The 19,979-nt window shown below is 36.9% G+C and overlaps 1 protein-coding gene across 5 annotated transcripts in view; it reads left to right on the plus strand.

Moving 5' to 3' along the window:
* The window catches only part of LOC126249381 (exportin-6-B), a 381,423-nt gene that overhangs the window by 59,614 nt on the left and 301,830 nt on the right, over positions 1-19,979 (plus strand). For 3 of the 5 annotated variants that reach the window (XM_049951037.1, XM_049951050.1, XM_049951065.1), the window contains one exon: positions 16,055-16,258. In XM_049951037.1, the coding sequence (XP_049806994.1) occupies positions 16,055-16,258 (204 nt within the window). Of the gene's footprint in view, positions 1-1,748; positions 1,879-7,760; positions 7,818-16,054; positions 16,259-19,979 lie in introns of those variants that run through there. The other 2 variants (XM_049951057.1, XM_049951044.1) reach the window with 2 other exon arrangements.

Raw genomic sequence — 19,979 nt, forward strand, 5'->3', positions numbered from 1 at the left:
GCAGTAGATAAAATTGAAAATAGTGTTATTATTTTACGTAAACAGGTAAAGGTAAATATATGCATTTCACGAAAGAAAGATATTTTTCACTTTATGTTAAGAAACCAAATCCCATTTTAAATCAGTAACCTGAACTGAAAAACAAAGAATATATTGAAAATTTTTGTGATATCTTGTTACAAAGATAATACTAGTCATGAGGACCAGTTGATTAAAATTAAATATATGGCATTTACAAAGTCATGATATTTTACTTTTTTATGGTTAATTATTACTTGCTATTTTATTTTTCTTAATCCTTGAATAGCCGTCTGGAATTGATGCTCTTTGTATTTATGTCTGTAACACTAAACATTATTTATAAATATTATATTTTTTACGTTCTGTTTTTTATATATGTAAATCTTGAATTAACAAAAATCTGTAGGTATTGTTGTACTTTTACTGCAGTTTTTCAGTCATCCTTTTCATGTGAAGTGTTCCTATATCCATGATGATGTGCATACAATAAGTGCTGGATGATGAACTTTGACTGAAACTGGTCACACAACAAAGAATAAATTGAACAGCAGCTTAAGTATTACATGGTGTTATTTATAGAATCAGCAGTTCCAGTCTTAACTTGTTTTGAACCCCAAATAGTGAAAGTTGTGGTTTAGTGATCAGTAGTTGACAGGCATATGAACAAGATCAAAAACATCGGTAAGTGGGATAGGATTGTTGCAGACAGAGTAAGTTGTTTGTGGTACATGATAAAGTTGAGGAAAGGTTGGCTGGGTGAGAGAATAGATCAAGCAAAGACCATTGCAGTTGTAGAGTATTGAAGTTAAGTGTGAGGCATGAGAGCAGGGTTGAAGGTGGGTTCAGACATGCTAGTGGAGTTAGAGGCCAGGAGAATTGTGGAATCAAAGGATGTGTTGTAAGATTGTAAAGACAGTTGCCATCTATGTAATTCAGAGAAGCTGCTATTTGAGTGGGGGAGGGTTAGGGGAGATCCATATGGCAAGAGTTGTGAAGCAGTCATTGAAGTCAAATGTCGTCAGTGGTGTGTTTGGCGTGTTCTGACACTGAGTGGTCAACTTTGCTCTTGACCATAGTTTGGCAGTGGCCATGCCACATAAACAGCTGTACAGAAGTTACAGCTGAGTTGATATGTGAGAAGCATGCATTCATAGGTGTCCCTGCCTCAGGTAGGGTACCATATCGTCGATGAAGAAACAATACCACGTAACTGACAAATTGCCAATTTTTCGTTTTTCAGTCAGATGATGTCATTGATCATACACACATCTGTGAATTTCTAATTATTTACCATGAAAAAATTATCTAAAACAATACCACGTATGTGACACAGCAAATAAATAGATAGCAATACCACAGAATTGTTGAGAATTAAATAACGCGTATCTACAATCAATGGATACTGTAAACAATACCGCGTAGATACAAAAGCACACGCAGCCACAGCACATTGTTATTTCCTTATTACGTATTTAACAGTGCTCGAAAGTGGTTCCGTGCTTGTAGCTTCATTCGTGGTAATGGACAACGATAGAGATGACGATCTTTTTACTGAAGAAGAAATTGGTTCTCAGCTGAAATCAGCCTATGAGAATCGTTCCTGAGAATGACTGGCAGCAGTGAGAAAATTGTTTTATTATTCCCCTTTGAATGTTAGTAGTCCTGCAACTCGTTGTGTGCTTTATTCATTTATGCCAAAGATTTCTAGACTGTCCACTTTCTTGTAGGATCTCCCATAAATGCAGAACAAACAACAGGCGAGAAAAGTCGTAACGCTGAAGTTAACATTTACCGAAGAAGAATTAATTTCGTATATGGGGTTCTCGGTTACTGTTCCTGCAACATCTAAGGATGCAGGTAAATTTTCTTGGGATTATTGTTAATAGTATTACTGATGCCATTGTTCTCACAAATACATGAATTTGAGCTTCATCTTTGTCTGCTTAAATTAATTTATAAATATTTTTTCATCTAGAAACTTCAGTGGCTGTATCCAACAATGCTCAAAGTGAAACCACAGCCACAGTTTCCACTAGAAATGACATTACTTCACACTCATTGCCATGCGACTGTGCTCATTGTTTGCCGAACGCTCTGGTTAAATTATCAGAAGATCACTGGAGCAATAATGATGTTGACAGTGAAGACCAAGAATTTTATGGTGACATAAGCAGTGACAGGAAAAGGAAGTCTAAACCACATCCTGAAGATTGGAAGAAAAATGCCAATAAAATTCTGAGAATGTGTGGACAGGCCTATATTGGATACAAAAGAAGTCGAATTGGTAAAATCACTCATGATACTCCAAGAGAGGCACGAAAATTAGTTCCAACATGTACTTCGAAGATGTGCCAGAAATCCGTTCAAAGGAAGTGTCATCAGTTTTTTGCTGATGATAGGCAGACAATATTAACACATTTTGGGAAACGATGCCATGGGATCAACCTTGTGGACGTAATTTTAACCAAACGTCCAGGGAAGAACACTGGCAAATCCAGGAGAAAAGAGACACTCATTTATCATTTGAAAAATGAGCTGGGGAAACAAAGTAAGCAAAAAGATGCTTCTCAATACTCTTCGGATTAAAGAATGGACTGTCCAGTATTAGCTGGGTAATTCCACACATGGAATGAGTCCTGATACAGAATTGTCACGACCTCGAATCAAACAGACGAAGAAGAAAGATGAGAGAACCTACATGAAAGAATTCCTGGACTCTCTTCCGAAACTTCCATTGCATTACTGCAGGAAATCCTCCTCGAAGTTGTACCTTAAGCCTATTCTACAGTTCTTCTGTATGGACTCTATGTGGAAAAGTGTCATGTGGAGAAGGTTTCACCGTTACGTCAGGCTACCTTTAACTTGATTTTAGAATATGGTAATATTAGCTTATTTTCCCCCAAGAAAGACCAGTGCAACTTGTGTTGTAGTTACAGGCTTGGTAACTTGTGTGAAGATGTGTGGAAGCAACACACAGAATGGAAAGGGCAGGCAAGGATGCAAAAATATGCTGAAAAGAAAGTAGCCCAGCAGAAGCTCTACTCAGTGTACACAATGGACTTCCAGGCCGCGAAAGTAGTTCCATTTTTAAGTGCAAGTGCAGTTTATTATAAAACAAAGTTGGCTGTTCATAATGTTACAATGTATAATTTAGAAAGACGTGATGCAGTATATTACTGGTTCGATAAAACGCAAGGTGATTTGGTTGCATCATGTTTTGCCTCATGCATCTTGAACACTGTCCAGAATGATTAAGGAAAATGCCATTCAAGTCATTCTGTATTCTGACGGCTGTACATTTCAGAACTGAAATGTGATATTATTAAATGCTCTTTTAAGATTAGCAATTGATACTGGGGTATTGATTACACAAAAGTTTTTGGAGAAAGGCCATACTCAAATGGAATGTGACTCAGTTCACAGTTCCATTGAGTGCAAGCTTAAAAAGGACATGAAGTTATACTTCCTAGCCAATACGGTATGATATTAAAGAAGTGAGAAAAAAGCCACAGTCATATGAAGTCCATTACCTAGATTATTCCTTTTTCATCATCTACGCAGAGAAAAGTTTGTGGCTGTACGACTCAGTTAGGCCTGGAAGAGCTGTAAAAAATGATCCTACAGTTACCCATCTGAGGGCGATACAGTGCCGCCCAAATCATATTATTTACTACAAGTGCTCTTTCAACGAGGCGTGGCAAGAATTACTGAGGCATCTGAGGAAAATGCTTGGAGATGTTTGCTTCCCGAAACTATACAAGGAAAGACTGAAAATCAAGAAATCCAAATGGGATCATGTACAACAACTTAAATCTGTTCTTACTAAAGATTGTCATAGTTATTATGATAACATTCCTTATGAATGAAAATTATCGCAGAGGTAACTGTGTGACGAATATCAGTGCAGTGTAATTCTCTGTTGCTGCTTTGAGTGATGTTTAGAATTTTTATTGAAGAAATGCGCAGACATTATTGGAACTATGTAAACAGTATATTTATTTAAAATGTTTCCATGAAATCTTTCAATAAAAAAATGATTAATGCTCCAAAACGTGTTCTTCCTAGCTTTCTCAGCACCAAATACCAACGTAAATGTGTCAAGTCGTGCCAGGAGACTGACAAACAAATACCGCGTAAGTAACAGATCATGGCATAAATACCAAGACAATTCGTGTGTGTGCCATAATTAAGATTTCTAAAGCTTTTTTTTTTTCACATTTTTATTTGATCCAATATTTCCCTGTATTGCTACGATGCAAATTTAGCGCCACTGTGAAATGTATTAGGCATTTTAGACAGTTTATTGTCTCGTGTAAAATTCTTATTTTGCTACTTACGCGGTATTGTTTCTTCACCGACAATATGCCTTTGACTATACTGAATTAGATGTGCTGGGAGCATAGGAAATGTATTACAGCTTGATCTTCCTCAGGACTATGACCCATATAGCAAGAGATTGGTGATAGATATAAGGGTGGACCAGGATATTTCATGGATTAGGTGGACAGTGGGATACCACTTTAGGAGAGGAAGGTATAGAGTTATTCATTTCAGAGCATAGCAAAGGTATTAGGAGATCTGTTGGAGGATGTGGTTAAGTTATTCCAGTACAGGGTGGTGCTAGATTGTAGGTGTGGTTGGTGATGTAGGAGCATGTGTGTAGAGATCCTTCAGTCCAGCATTTAATTTTAACAGAATGCCGATACCCCCTGAGAAGCATCGCCTTCTCTCTTTCAACAAACCAAACGCGTTTTCAGGGATCCAAATACAGATACTTTAAATGTCAAGGAATACATTAACAAAGAGAGACAACTATTAAAAATTGGTTTATATCAAATTATCACTATACTACCACAAAATATTATGTAGCCACTGGAGTTTATCTACGTGACTTGATCTCTTGTGTGCTACATGTTACTGTGTTCGGCATTGTGACCTATGTAAAGTTTAGTTGTTACAGAGAAGATTTCCACCAAACCACTATAAAGCATAAAAAAGTGTTACTATTAACTTATTGTTTGGTTCATAATAGAGAATAAGAGCTACTGAGTTATTAGCAGTCATTTGTTATTAAGCATTGGCGTCAGCTAACAGGTGATCTCATATTTTGTTACTTTGTGTCAGGGTGATCTTTTGTTGGTGTATCAGTTATTTAAAAAGAAAAGAATATGCTACATTATTATTATTATTAGTAGTAGTAGTAATAGTAGTAGTAGTAGTAGTAGTAGTAGTAGTAATAGTAATTTACTATCACAGCGATAATTTTACAATGATATGGGATCTGTCATCTTAATACAAGGAAAACATTAATACAGATGTATGAATACACACATTTTTAATGAGGAGAGGACAGACAGTATGCTGTGATCTTGTTGATGAAACTATCCTGCCACTTCTCTGAAGTGATTTAGGAAAATCTAAATCAGCATGGCTGGACAGTACATGAACCTCCTCCATTTCAAACCTGAGGCCAGTATCTTAACAATTGAACTACCTTATTTTGTTATGTAACATACAATTCATTTTTGCATACTTGGAACAAGTTAGTTTAATAACATGAAAAATAATTATACACCACTCATATAGTATCTCCATACTTATGGCTATCCAATACCAGTAGGAATTTAGAACAGGACGAATGTCATTGCTTAAGTTCTGCAGAGTCATGTTGGCAGTAATCACCATCAGACACAGTGGGAATACAGTGGTGTGACAGCAGCTAATTGTAAGAACCTAACCAGAGAGCAGTAGACAATACGTTTTGTAGCAGTTAGTAGAAATAATTTATCAAGTCCTGATGCAAATATAAACACACAACAGGATAAACAGCAGTCATAATTCCAAAAATTCTAAAGATATTTGCCATAACAATGAAATAAGTTTTGTGATATGTTATGTAAAGGTGAGATAACTAACTTTACAGTAACTATGGCTGTGGTAAATTAATCATCGTCTTTCAAACTAATCACACCTGGGACAATGCTATAGTCTACCTACGACCAAGATCTTCATTCCTCTACAGTATTTAAAAAGCTGATACTGTGGTAGCAGCTATTGAAGACTTTCTTCCATGTTCCAACATAACCATACATTATCAGTGATAAATATTATTTTCAATTTTGATAGGTGAAATACATCCCCTTTTCTCATATACACCTACACCCCACAAGACACTTTCCCGATTGTATTTATTGTTTCAAGCATAGTCTCACAATGATATAGGATTTGTTGTCATAATACAATGAAAATAAATAGCTCCAGTATACAAACACACAGTACTTATGTTTTATAAGGATGGGCAGGTAGTTAGCCATGACTTTGCTGAAGAAACCATCCTTGCATTTGCCTGAAATGATTCAGAAAAACCATAGAAAATCTAAATCAGGATGGCAGGACAGACCAGAGTCTCTCCTCCCAAATAGTAAGTCAGTGTCTTAACAACAGCATTGGCTTGTTCAGTTTGTCCCTATTGTACAATTTCCTTTGGGTTGTACCCAGTGAGCACCATAAATATTTTAATGTAAAACACAAGTTTATAATGCACCACTGCACACAGTATGCACCACGAACATGCATGTCTTCATGTCCTTCTGTCAGTGTGTCAGTAAAGTATATTTTAGTTACCTTTTTTAATATATATGTTTTAGTAATATTTGTCATCTCCTTGGTCAGTTTATTGTAGAAAATGCTGTTTTGAGTTTTTGTTTGTTTTTCCTTTGTAAACAGAAGTCCAAAATGGCTCTTGTACCATTATTTTGTATTGAACTAGTAATGAAATACCTACAAATGATTTCCTTGATATGCACAACAGACTGATGGATATACTTATTTGGTTTAGCAAGACTAGCCAGTTTTTAAATATTTGTTTGCAACAATCCCGGCTATTAATTTTGTTTTTTTATGGAATATTCCATCGGTTTTTGGAGAAACATAGACATATTAATAACTAGAATACATTGTGTTAATATTCCGCAGTAATATTTATTTTATAGTTGGTTATGAACCAACTGTTGGCTTCTTAGGCCATTATACTAAACAAATAGCCTTCACAACTTCAACTTAATTAGTAGCTGTATCAAGATTGTTGTGCAAAGGTGTGACATTTTATGACTACACTGATACAAAACACAAGCACAATGTAATAGCTAAAGAGAGATATTCAAATATTAAAAGTATATGAATGAAGAATCCAAAAATGTTGTATAAAGAGAGTAATGGCACAGGCTACTATGTCTTGTAAACAAACTGGGGAATGTGATTAAACCAAAAGGGGGTGGGGGAGGGAATGAGAAGGAAATCTATGGAATGTGTTGTGGAACAGCTATAACAAGCTTACTATGTAAATGGCGAGATAAATGATAACTGGCTTGTACTACTTTAATAAGGGTAAATAATGGAACTGTGTTTGTTCATTAGGGACTGGGTAAGGAATCTTTGATTTGTGTTTATTAATGGCCAGAATTTCAAGTAATGTTAATTTTCTGCCTTTACTTCCTTTATGGAGAACATCACATTTCACATCATATGAATTCCATTCATTCAGAGCAAGCTGAGCAGAGGTGAAATCTTTCTTTTTCAGTCTCCAACTACTGTTGCACTGAGTCAGTCTAAAACCCACTCTGTTCTAAAGGTCGAATCTTATCCTACCTGTTGAACAGAAGGTGGACAACACTATTCCTAGTGTAAAAATATGGAGTATATTTCCTGGATTTTAGTTTTCTGACAAGACCATGTGAAGCATATGAACATATAGCATGGGGCCCATACGTTGTCAGTGTGGTTTTGCACTGTTTGAGGTGGGTAAAGGAGTGCTGCTATCCTCTCTCTCTTCTTTTTGCTGAATATGTCATCAATTAGGACTGTAACCATTGCTACCTGATTGACAGCATACTCAACCCTTATTTCTTTCACCATTAGATAATACACTTGTTATAACTGTTCCACACCCAATTTCCATAGATTACATTCTCCCTCCCCCCTTTCTTGGTCTGTTTATCATATTCACCAGTTTATCCACATGCCATTACTCATTTGTACAACATTTTTGGCTATATACATTCATATAGTTTGTCATTACATTATGCATTATGTTTTGCATCAGTAGAGTCATAAAATGTCACATATCTTTGTGCAGCTATAAATTCTTGCTGAAGTTGTGTGGACTTTGTTTTAGTATTAAGTTATCTGACATAGCCTAAGAAGAAAGAAGCCAGTTCATAGCAAACTATTAAATAAATATTATTTTGGAACATTAATGCTGTGTAATTTAAGTTATTAATTACTTTCAGTTATTATTCTCATGGTCCTTTTATGCAGTTTGAAAATGGTGCCCATGTTCTGCACCTTTCATACCAAGAAAAGGACCCCATTGTGTGAGTGTACTTTGGAATAGTATGTCATCCCAAGGCACTGGCTGTTACAAATCGCTACTAGAACACTGATAACATGCCAATGACATTCTTTATTCCGACATCTTTGTGTATTCATTCTGTGTCGATTGGCAATCAATGTTTATCCCTAAAAACTTTGTGTTTGTTATGCAGTCTACAGGTTTATCATTTATTCTGAATCTGCTAAAGTGCGCGTCATTTATGTTGGCGGCCGAGTTTAGGTTCGTTCTGCGCATCTGACGTCACAAAACACAGTCAGCCAATGAACAGAGAACGACGTTGCCACATCTCGACTGCAGTGCAGAGCATGGACGAGTGTCTTCACTTTTAGAAATGTTCAGTCATAAATAAAGTAATAGAACAAAAGCAATGTCTTGATAGCAGACATTCTTTTATAGAAAGTTTGGAAAAAGCATTCTTTATACCAATTGCTTCATATGCTATTAATTAATTAAACCAAACAAGCAATAAGACTCCTAATTCAGGCAATAGCAAGGAAAGGTGTTTGTATCACTCTCACGAACCGATTTTTTGCAATAAAGAACAGCGGTAATTGTTTATTTCCTATTGTACTTCGACGAAGCGTGAGTAATTCATAGTCATACCAACTGTGTTTGTCAGTATTTTGCGTGACGTGTTATACTCCTCATGGCGTTATGTAGTTAGATGAGGTGCGTTAGCGTAACGGTCAAGGTGTTGGGCTGGTACGCGAAAGGTTATGCGTTCAAGCCTTGTGCGGTGCTTAATATTTTCATTATTTAAAAACAATATCAAAGTGCCTTACTTCACGAATTATATTCGTTTGAATGCAATTTTTTGAAATTTCTAGTGCTTTGTCTCTTCATTAACCCTTTCGCTGCTGCTGACACGTGTTCGCCGCATTCCGTGCTGTGCGTGATTTTGTCATCACTGCACTGCTCGCCTGTGCATACACATGGTGTTCCCACTGCTTTGACACACTTATCATTCGATTTCACAAAAACTATTTGGCCCAAAAATTTGATTTTTACACGTCTTCTTGACTGATACCTTCCCCCCATAAATGACTTAATTTTGTTTAGATGTTCAACGCAGTTATTATGCAGCGTTAAATGTAGTAAACCATTGCATGAAATTTTGAAGAGTTTGCAGAGGTAAAAGTCCATAGAGTATACTTTCCGTATGGTCGATTTTAGTTGCCACAATGTTGAGAATGAAATGTGGACAAGATACCTAAATTTCATATAAAATATACTGTATAACAATATCTCATTTAATTTAAGTACGACATAGGTGTCGTATGTAATATTGAGAAATATCCCGTCTTTCGCGTCTGTAATAAAAGTATTATTTACACCGAACGCGTTTGGCTTTATTTTTAAAGCACTTCAATCAAGGAAAGGTATGGCACATACACAATGGTACTCATGTTCTCTTTCTTGTTTTTGTTCCACAGTCGCAGTTTTACCAATGGTACTGAAATATATTCCTCTTCTGCAACTGTAATAAGGGGCTTATTTAGACCAGATGCATTTCTCTCTTTTGAAGCATCTTCAGTGGACAGTATTTTGTCTCCTCCATTGCCAAGTCACCTTTCGTAGTTTTGTGCTGCGGTAACACAATATTCAGCGTTTCTGTTGGCAGGTCAGTGTTTTAGCAAATAAATGATGTTTGTGTGTGCCACACACAAAAATTATATTTGACATAGCTCAGAGCACTTCACTGATAGACGGTATATTCAAGTCCTAATGTTTTTGTAAGTCCACAGTTTTGTTTAATGTATTTTGTGTACTTCCTTTTGATTGACTGAAGTGCTTTAAAATAAAGCCAAACGTGCTCAGTGTAAATAAAACTTTTGTTACAGTCGCGAAAGACGGAATATTTCTCAATATTACATACGAACCAATGTGGTACTTAAATGAGCTATTGTTATACAGTAAATTTTATATAAAATTTAGGTATCTTGTCCACATTTCATTCTCAACATTGTGGCAACTAAAATCGACCATACGGAAAGTATACTCTATGGACTTTTACCTCTGCAAACTCTTCAAAATTTCGTTTAATGGTTTACTATATTTAATGCAGCATAATAAATGCGTTGAACATCGAAACAAAATTAAATCATTTATGGGGAGGAAGGTATAAGTCAAGAAGATGTGTAAAAATCTAATTTTTGGGCCAAATAGTTTTTGTGGAATCGATTGATAAGAGTGTCAAAGCAGTCGGAACACGATGTGTCTGCACAGGCGAGCAGTGCAGTGACAAAATTGCGCACAGCGCGGAATGCAGGGAGCACGTCTTTGTAGCAGCAAAAGGGTTAATGCGGCCGTGGTGGCTTTACTTCATGAACTGCGCGCTCCCCCCTAAACGTAAGCTTGCGAAATATGCTATACTATGGCGCTGCTTCTATTGGCGCGTGCGTCGTGTGCAACTGGCAACGCAGCAATCTGCCGCGTCTGGGCGGGCATGCGCGAGCCGCCAAGATAATAGAATTGAACTATAGTGTTGCTTTTCCTCTTTGTGTTGGAGTGCATTAAACACTCTAAAGTGTCTCATTTGCTTTATCTACTAAGAGTTTTGATGTTTTATCAGTGATTATGATATTGCCATTAACAGCAAGGAGGACGTTGACTGCACAGAACAACAGAATTAGCCCCAGTGTGCTACCCTGAGGCACACCTTTGTTTATACACAGCCCCTTCACATCGTTATGACCACTGTGTATGTTCGACACCAGCGTATAACAGCTACTCACAGATGACAGGTGGCAGCACCAGCAGAGGAGGGTATATAAAGCTTGTCAGCGGGGAGGCAGAAAACAATGCAGTCATTGTCATAATGTGAAAATGGAGCGATTAATATGATGTCCAAAAGAGAATGATCATTGGCTTTTGGGCAAAGGGTGGAAGCAATTTCTGAAATGACTAAGTTTGTAAACTGTTTGCATGTCACAGTGTTCCATGCATGGTAAAATGGCACTATCCAAAACTGACCCAAAGATAACTGTGGTGCATCATGGACTGTAGAAGATGGGTGAATTACTGGTGTAGAGATCTATACAAGTTAATAGAAGTGCAACTGTTGAGCAACTGACCGCCCAGATGAACCAAGGGGCTACCAACAGCATCTCCTCAATGACCATTCAGCAAACATTGCTGCAATTTGGCCTCTGCAGCAGGTGCTTGGTTCATTTACCCATGCTGGCTGCTGCTCATCGGCAGTGAAGCCTAGAATTTGCATGCCAGTACCACAACTGGGCATTCACTGACTGGTGACAGGTAGCCTTTTCAGATGAAGCACATTTTATGCTCTATCGGGTAGATTGCCAATGGTGTGTTCAGTGTGAAACGTCTAAAAGTGAAGGGTGCAGACCAGAGTGTTTGTTTTTGTGGCATTCCCTGGGTGAATTCATCATTCTGGAAGGCACAATGAATCAACTCAAGTTTGCATCTGTCCTTAGGAATCACGTTCACCCTTACTTGCAGTTTGTTTTTACGCGCCATTGATCCTCAACTGAGAAACCTAGCAGGGCTAGCCATGGCACTGGAGTCAGCATGGCTCCACATCCCTGTCAGTATCTTCTGAATCTCACTGACTCTCTTCTTGCACATCTTGCAGCGGACCATGCTGCAAAAGGTGGTTATTCTGGCTTATGAGTGATGGTCACATTAATGTGACTGTTCAGTGTGTGATTCTTGTCTGACAGTTGTTCTACTAAAAATTTGTCGCCAGCAGATGTATGAACCATTTCTAGCCTTTGCACCTTATTTTACAGGTAAGACTGGAACCATTCATTTGCTATTCCTCTTACCCACTTAGTGCTTCTAGTCTAACATTTTATGGACAACAGTTCTAAAGCCATGGACAAAGCTAAGAATATGCCTCTAGCAGAGTTATCTTTGTCAAGAGCTTAAAGTACCACTTTTGTGAACGCTATTATAGCCGACATTGTACTTCTCTCTCTTTGGAAACCCAATTGTAATTCCTTAAATAATTTGTGCTTATTCATGTAATTAATTAGTGTGTTTTTCATGGTTGATTCAGTTATTTTTTAAAATGCTGACAACAGTGATATTGGCTTGTCGTTTTCTATACACTCATTACCTTTCCTTAGTAATGACACAAGCTTTTCATCCTTTGGGTGCTCAGTAAAAATATCTGGCCTAAAGGATGCAATTATTATGTCTGTTAACGAGATTTGTGTGCTGTCTATGCACACCTTCAGAACAGAGGCAGGAATCTCATCTGTACCTGTTGATTTCTTACTTTTCTTTAATTTCTGTATTATTTTCCTCACTATAAGCTTTATTGTGAGAAATATTGTCACAGTGCTTGCAGTGTAATTGATTGAGGACACTAAATGTGTTTCAAGATGATGATGCTGCAACTTCTCTTCAGCAAAGAGAAATAGTCACTTAAAAGATTTGATGATGTTGCAACTTCTCTTCAGTAAAGAGAAATAGTCACTTAAAAGATTTGCCAATTCCTGAGGATTTTCTATTACTCTGCTCTCATCTTTCATTTGTATGTTTTTATATCTGTGCCTTTTCCAGTTTCATGTTTTATGACAACCTATATTATTTTGGTTTTATTTTCTGCATTATATATTATATTGTCATTGAATTACTTTTTTCAACAGTGAGTGCTACCCTCCTGTATATCATTTTCTATCTGAGACAATGGTCTAGGAACTTTGGATTATTGTAGTGTTTTTGCAAAGAATGAGAAATTTAAACATCTGGGAGGGCTTTCTAATACCCACAGTTATCCACTTATTTTCCTTATCTATTGCTGCAGTGGCTGCTTAAGAAAATAGCCTTTCAAAAAGTAATGTAAACAGTGCCCAGAATTTAGAGAACTTAATATCTATTTTGTTTTCCATATACGCTGCAGTCAAGGTTTGTTTTGCCAGTGCTTTAGAAAAAGTATGTAATTTGTGTTTCAAGACGAAGGCCTGCAGGTTTGTGGATTTTACCAAGCCTGTCTGTAGCTTTATTACCTGACAGTAATTAACAGAGGCCATAATGCTTTATAAATACAACACAATTTTCACTTCCAGTATCTGTAAGTAAGTGTTCTAAGACTGATGCTGAACTTGCTGGTATGCAGATAACAGTGTTTACCACATCTGTCATTCCAAAAATGTCCTCACTGTTTTAGGAAGTTATTACTTTTTTGGGGGGAATTAGACTCTTTCCAGGACTTCAGTTAATTTGTTGAAAAAAAGTTTTCACATTACCACTGTGTGAGTGTTAGAAGTACAACAGAATGATTAACTTTTCATTGAAGCCTAATGATGTTAGTTCAACAGCTGCAGTTTCAGAATGTTTATCTGCACTAATTGGCATCCAGTCTTCTTCAGCTTTAAAATGCGTGCCGTTCCTGGCATAAATATGTGATTCCTCATCATTTAAGATAGTTCTGCACTAGCAATTTGCGCAGATAGCGATAGCACTATTTGCTGTATTTCAGCGTCTCTGCAATGGTGCTCTGTAATGCAAAGCTGTTCAAAGATAATTCAGGTTTGAGCTAGTGTGCTTTATTTTTAATAGATTGCATATTTAATGAAGAATAGGTAATTCTGGGCAAATTCATGCGGTGTTTGTCCTTATGGTTCCCCCCCCCCCCTTTCTATGATATCTAGTGAGTGATGACTCATGTGTCATGTGTATCTTAAAAATGGCCTAGTCCTTATGTCCACAGCAGAAATTTGACCATGTGTGACTCCATGTGGAATAATCCACATAGGAATGGAAAGGGGAGGTTGTGTGGGAAGGACAACTAATAGGAAGTAATATGTTGCCTGACACCTGTTTGAAAGAACATCATTGGAATTTCAGCAGTAAGCCTCTCCGTGGTTCACAACAAATCTGTTCTACATCTCTGTAACACTCTTGCACTTACTAAACAATCTCTTGACAAAATGTACTACTCTTCATTTCGTCTGTGTGTCTTCTGTTATTCCAATCTGATAAACTTCACGCATTGATAAGCTGTACTCTAGAATTGGTTAAACAAGTGTATTGTAAACCACTATTTTCTTGGATGTATTCTTATTTTTTGAAAAAAATAGAAAAGAAAAAAGCTGTTCACCAGACAAGATCACATGAACCATTTCTTTATTTAAGACAATTTCTAAAGACTTTGCTGTCATCTTCAGGTCTTAAAATTTTTGTTGTAAAACGTGTTCATTTTATGCTGAACCTCACACACAAGGTGTTAAGTGGATAAAAATCAGCACATTATAATGTCAAGTGGAATAAATTATAATGTGCTAATTTTTATCCACATGACATCTTGTGTGAGAGGTTCAGTGTAAACTGAACATGTTACACAACAAAAAAATTTCAGACCTGAAGATAACAGCAAAGTCTGTTGAAACCGGTTGTCTTAAATAAAGAAATATTTTATGTGATCTTGGCTGTTGAATAGTTTTTTTACAATCAAAACAGATAGATTACCTTTCAGTGCTCTCAAGATGAGAAAATTCAATTAAAAAAAAAAAAAAAAATCTCTCAACCAATCTCAGCCTGACATCTGTTTTTGCTACAACTGTCTCTCCATAGGTATTTTATGATTTTTTCCAGGTCTCGTGATTTATTATCAGTTGCATAATCATTCCGTAATGGATGTCTTCACCAATTTATATGCAGTACAATATGTTTATGTAGTTTCAGAGTCAACCACAAGTCCCTGCACCAAATATCAATACCCTGCAATTTTTCCTGCATTTTGCTAGTCTTCTGCAACCTTCCTTTAGGTAAACAGAGTCATCTATGAACAGCCTTGTGGAGCTTCCGACATTACCCACTAGATTTCATTTATAGTAATGACCCTGTAAAATGCATGTGGGGTTTGCCTGAAATTACCATTACATCTCTTGACGTCATCCCATTAAGAACTATGTGCCAAGTTCTGTTTGTAGCTAAGTCCTAAACAGTCACAGATCTAGTTCAATATTCAGATTATTATCTAAATTTAAAGCAATCGTGCTAGTGGCTACACAAAATTGATGTACTGCCAAACTGTCTGTCGCAGAGGGAAACTGTTATGCTGGACACTGGGCGTATTCTAGACATTAACTTCTAATGTACCAAGTGGAACTTAGTCTTGGTACTTCTGTTCAAATATTTATCATGTTTACATAACATCTGACAACAGAATTTGAGTGCATCGAATTTTAGCATGCCATAAATTGTTAACAAACATGCTGTGTTTTTAGAGTTTGCCACTAGTCTTAAGTGTGAGTAATGTGTATCCATGATTACTTACTAATTATTTTTGAGGCCGGCCGAAGTGGTCGTGCGGTTAAAGGCGCTGCAGTCTGGAACCGCAAGACCGCTACGGTCGCAGGTTCGAATCCTGCCTCGGGCATGGATGTTTGTGATGTCCTTAGGTTAGTTAGGTTTAACTAGTTCTAAGTTCTAGGGGACTAATGACCTCAGCAGTTGAGTCCCATAGTGCTCAGAGCCATTTGAATTATTTTTGACAGCAACAAAAATCCATATTCTTTGTAAATTTTCGAAGAATATTTATTTTCTTATTGCTAATTAATTGAGTTTTGTGTGTATTTTATTTCAGTAAGTGCAGTAGGTAGGCTTTGATAAATATGTCCAAAAATGTGTAATAAATGGTGTTAATTTATGAGTTTTCTATTTCAGGCTACTGAATCACAATCACTTGCAGCTCTTGAGGCTTTGATGAATGAATTTTTTGCTCCAGAGACTAGCAATGATAGGAAACGAGAAATTGAAACAGTGCTTCATGACTTCAGTAACCAGCAAGGAGCATGGAAACATTGCATTTATTTTATGTCACATTCCAGCAATCAGTATGTCTGCATGTACAGTCTGAATACTATTGAAGTGAGTAATAGATTTGGTCATTTACATACCGCAAATAATTATTAAGTACAGCTTGCACAATAGACATCTGGTACGCATCTGTTTGTAGAAGATACTGTATTCAAAGATATAATTCTTCCATCTGCCAAGTGGAATACTAATCTTTGTATCTGAAATGTAATGTTGCTTATAGAAGTTTCTGATACAGCTGAGAATGTTAGTACTAAATGCCCAATGACTTCTTATGCATCATGTTTAAAGACTCAATATGTGCTTTTGTTTTCTGTGCTCTTCCAGTTAACAAGAAGAACAAAACTATGTAATGTTAACATTGACTTTAATTTCTGCATAGCCTATACAGCTTAAGCTACTGCACCTTGCGTTGATGCTCCCTTGGAGAAAACAAATTATTTTGTTGTACTACATTTCACTATTACATATGTGTGATGGAAGAATTCATAAATAGGATTACAGTATATAATGAGTATGTATGCAGGATGAAAAATGATAAGCTATGTGATTAAATTTAAACTATATAAAAGCAGAGATTATACTAGTGACATGCCCTGGCTTCGCACAGGTAGCACTAATTATGTACTGCCAGATAACTTGCCCGGCATAGCAATAATAAATTATATACACAAATCTTTTTTGTAAGTCAGTGTATCTGTTAGTGAAAATAGTTTCAAAATCCTTACAATACGACCTGAGATTGGCCTTCATAAACCAATAGAAAAATATGCCAGGGAACTTTAATTTATAATATGTATAGATACTGAGCAAGCCAGTGCATGGCAAAAGTTACTTATTACCTATATAATGGCTGTGGAATTCCAAGAACAGAATGCTGAAATATTGAAATAAGGAACTCTTCACACTGGAGATAAAAAGGACATGGTTAAAAAAAAGTTACTGCTTAGGAGTGCAAACATACAGGCAATAATTTTCAGTGTCAAATGGCTGGTACTTCTACTCAGGAGGTACACCTCCCAGTGATGTCCATAGAAATGGAAAGCAATATCCCTAGTGCTCAGAAAAACATGTTCCTTTGTCATTGAGGAGAGAGGGATAGAGGGATTTGTTGTGTGATGTTGGAAGGTGAGAGGATCAGTGACAGTTTACTTAGTTTCTAGATTAGCATTCAGTACAATGAATTGATAGATAAAGCAACCTTGAACTTGTCCACAAAAGGTGCCATTGAACCGTGTGAAGTCCCTCTTCATGCAGTGACCTCAGAATTAAGGTGCAAAAGTACGAGTCATTGGAGTACGAATGACTAGAAGTCAGGGATTGACAAAACCTCTTGAGGTGAGACAAAGTGCTTCTTATTGTCCTTCAGATTATACATTGATCTTTGATGCAAGGGTTCATGCACCAGTGAGAATGTTGTCTTGGGCACATTTCGGAAAAAGTCATCCAGCTTGGGGATTTGAAATTTCATAATTGGGTGGGTGCCCATCCTATTTTAGTTGACAATGTACTGTGCTGTTTATTCTCCCAGTTTGTAAGTAATGATGAGAAGGAACAATTAGCTCAATTATCACACTAACTTCATTCAATTAGCATTTTCATTGTAGATGTTCCAAGACATTTTATACACTTCTTTTGTGCTTTTAGATTGTAGCTTGTCGCTAATATATTTTTATTGCTCTTCAATTATTTTAATTTTCTATGACTATCTACTAACTTGTTGAGGTGCTGATGAGTGTGGCATGACCCATTCACATTAATGCCACCAGTGACATGAAGTCCAAGAAATAATTAGTAAGCTGTACCCTTAAAGTTCTTTCACTGTTTAAGATGAGAAATTTAGAAGACTGAAGTGTCACTACATACCAGTTTGAGAAATAAATTGGGTTGGTGCATTGGTTTGTAGAGTTTCTCCATAAGTTTAATAAACACAACAGATACTCGTAAGAAAGACTATTGTCATCAATAATATATTCTCCTTCAATATTTACAACAGTCTGTCAACATAGGGGTAACTTCCTGATTCCACAACTGTAGAAATCACATAGTTTTGAGGTGAAGAACACATTGAGCCATGTTCGGGGCACGTTTTCATCTGAAAAGGAAGTTCTTTGAAGGTTGTTAGATAGAAAGAGGAAAAGGTGAAAATTTGGGATGGCAAGGTCAGGTGATTGAGGTTGGTGGAGAGTGACTTCCCAACTCAACTACTGTACAGTGTTTTTTGTCAGTCTCGCAGATTGTGGGCAGATGCTATTGTCGCAGAAGAAGCTGAGTAGCTCCGTGGTGTAGTGGTTATGATACTAAACTGTTGCACGGAGGGTTGTGAGTTCAAACCTCACCTGGACTGTACAATTTTAATATCTATATTCGGTTCAAGTACATTCTAGAAGTATCCACAAATGTCAAGAATCATTCTACTGGAATGTACTGTATGTGTTCTGGCTGGAGGCAGTTCGTTCTGTGCTCTTGTAAGTGCAAGTGCTGAATAAACCTTCGTTAAGTGAAGTTAGTGTTCACCATTCATCTAACTACACCTTCTTCTACATGACACTATCATTGAGTAGCATCAGTTTACACAGTTTAGCGGTTGTTGTTCTTGGATTACCTCTGCAAGACATCTCAGTTGTTGACAATAAATATCAGCAATGATGTTTACACCTCAAGGAAGCATTTAGTAGCGTGCCACACCATCACTGTTCAACCAGATGCATAACATTATCTTTTGTGGATGCATGCAGGGTTTCATATGGGGATTTTTTTATTTTGTTTGGAGTCAACCATTCCTTTCTTTTCCTTATGTTAGCATAAGGACACCACTTCCAATCACCAGTAACGATACAGGATAGGAACTGTTGGTGGTGTTGTTATGCCGGGGAAGCAGAGGTGCACATATATCCACTCACAGATTTTTGTGATTTTGGCTTAGAACATGCAGTATCCATACACCCAATTTTTTTGAACCTTCCCCATTGCACGCAAATGATGCGTGATGGTAGAATGATCACAGTTCATCACAGTTGCCAGTTCTTGAGTACACTGACATGGATCATTGTGGATTAATGAGTTTAAGCGACATTCATCAAACCCCAAAGGTCTTCCTGAATGTGAAGCTTCACTAATGCCAAGACCGTCCTTCTTAAAACAAGAAAACCACTTTCTTGCTGTGCATTGTCCAGTGAAATTATCCGTTTACATGGTGCAAATGTTTCTGGCTGCCTCTGCTGCAGTCGCCCTCTGTTGAGCTCAAACAGAAGAGTATGTCAGAAATTTTCACATTTCTCCACTTCGCGCTACATTTTCTAGCATCCACACTCCACTCACTATCTCCAAATGACAATATGTAAACTCAAATAGCAACAGTGAACTACAAATAAAAAATGGCAATCTACGAATAAACCCATAGCAACAGAAATACCTACACACAAAACAAAAACCACACAAACTGATGAACCACTCTAACATATCAATCAAAAGTATACCAAGAAAACCTTAACCTGCTTTATTTAAAATAGTATTCACTACAGTTGTATAAACAGTTTTGTTTTTCATTTAATACTGGTTTTATCTGAAAACACACTGCAGTTCACTGGACTAAACAAAGAAACTAAACATCATCATTTGGTACAGTTATCTCATATTTTTCAGAATGATACTGGAAAGTCCTGTGGTGAATGTGTTTTTTGTTAGCATGTTAGCTCCAAGGAAGGACATTTTCTGAAAACGTAGTGATTATTTCAGTCTGTGTGTGTGTGTGTGTGTGTGTGTGTGTGTG

Source organism: Schistocerca nitens, chromosome 1 (genome assembly GCF_023898315.1).
Source record: "Schistocerca nitens isolate TAMUIC-IGC-003100 chromosome 1, iqSchNite1.1, whole genome shotgun sequence".
NCBI classification, from domain to species: Eukaryota; Metazoa; Arthropoda; class Insecta; order Orthoptera; family Acrididae; genus Schistocerca; species Schistocerca nitens.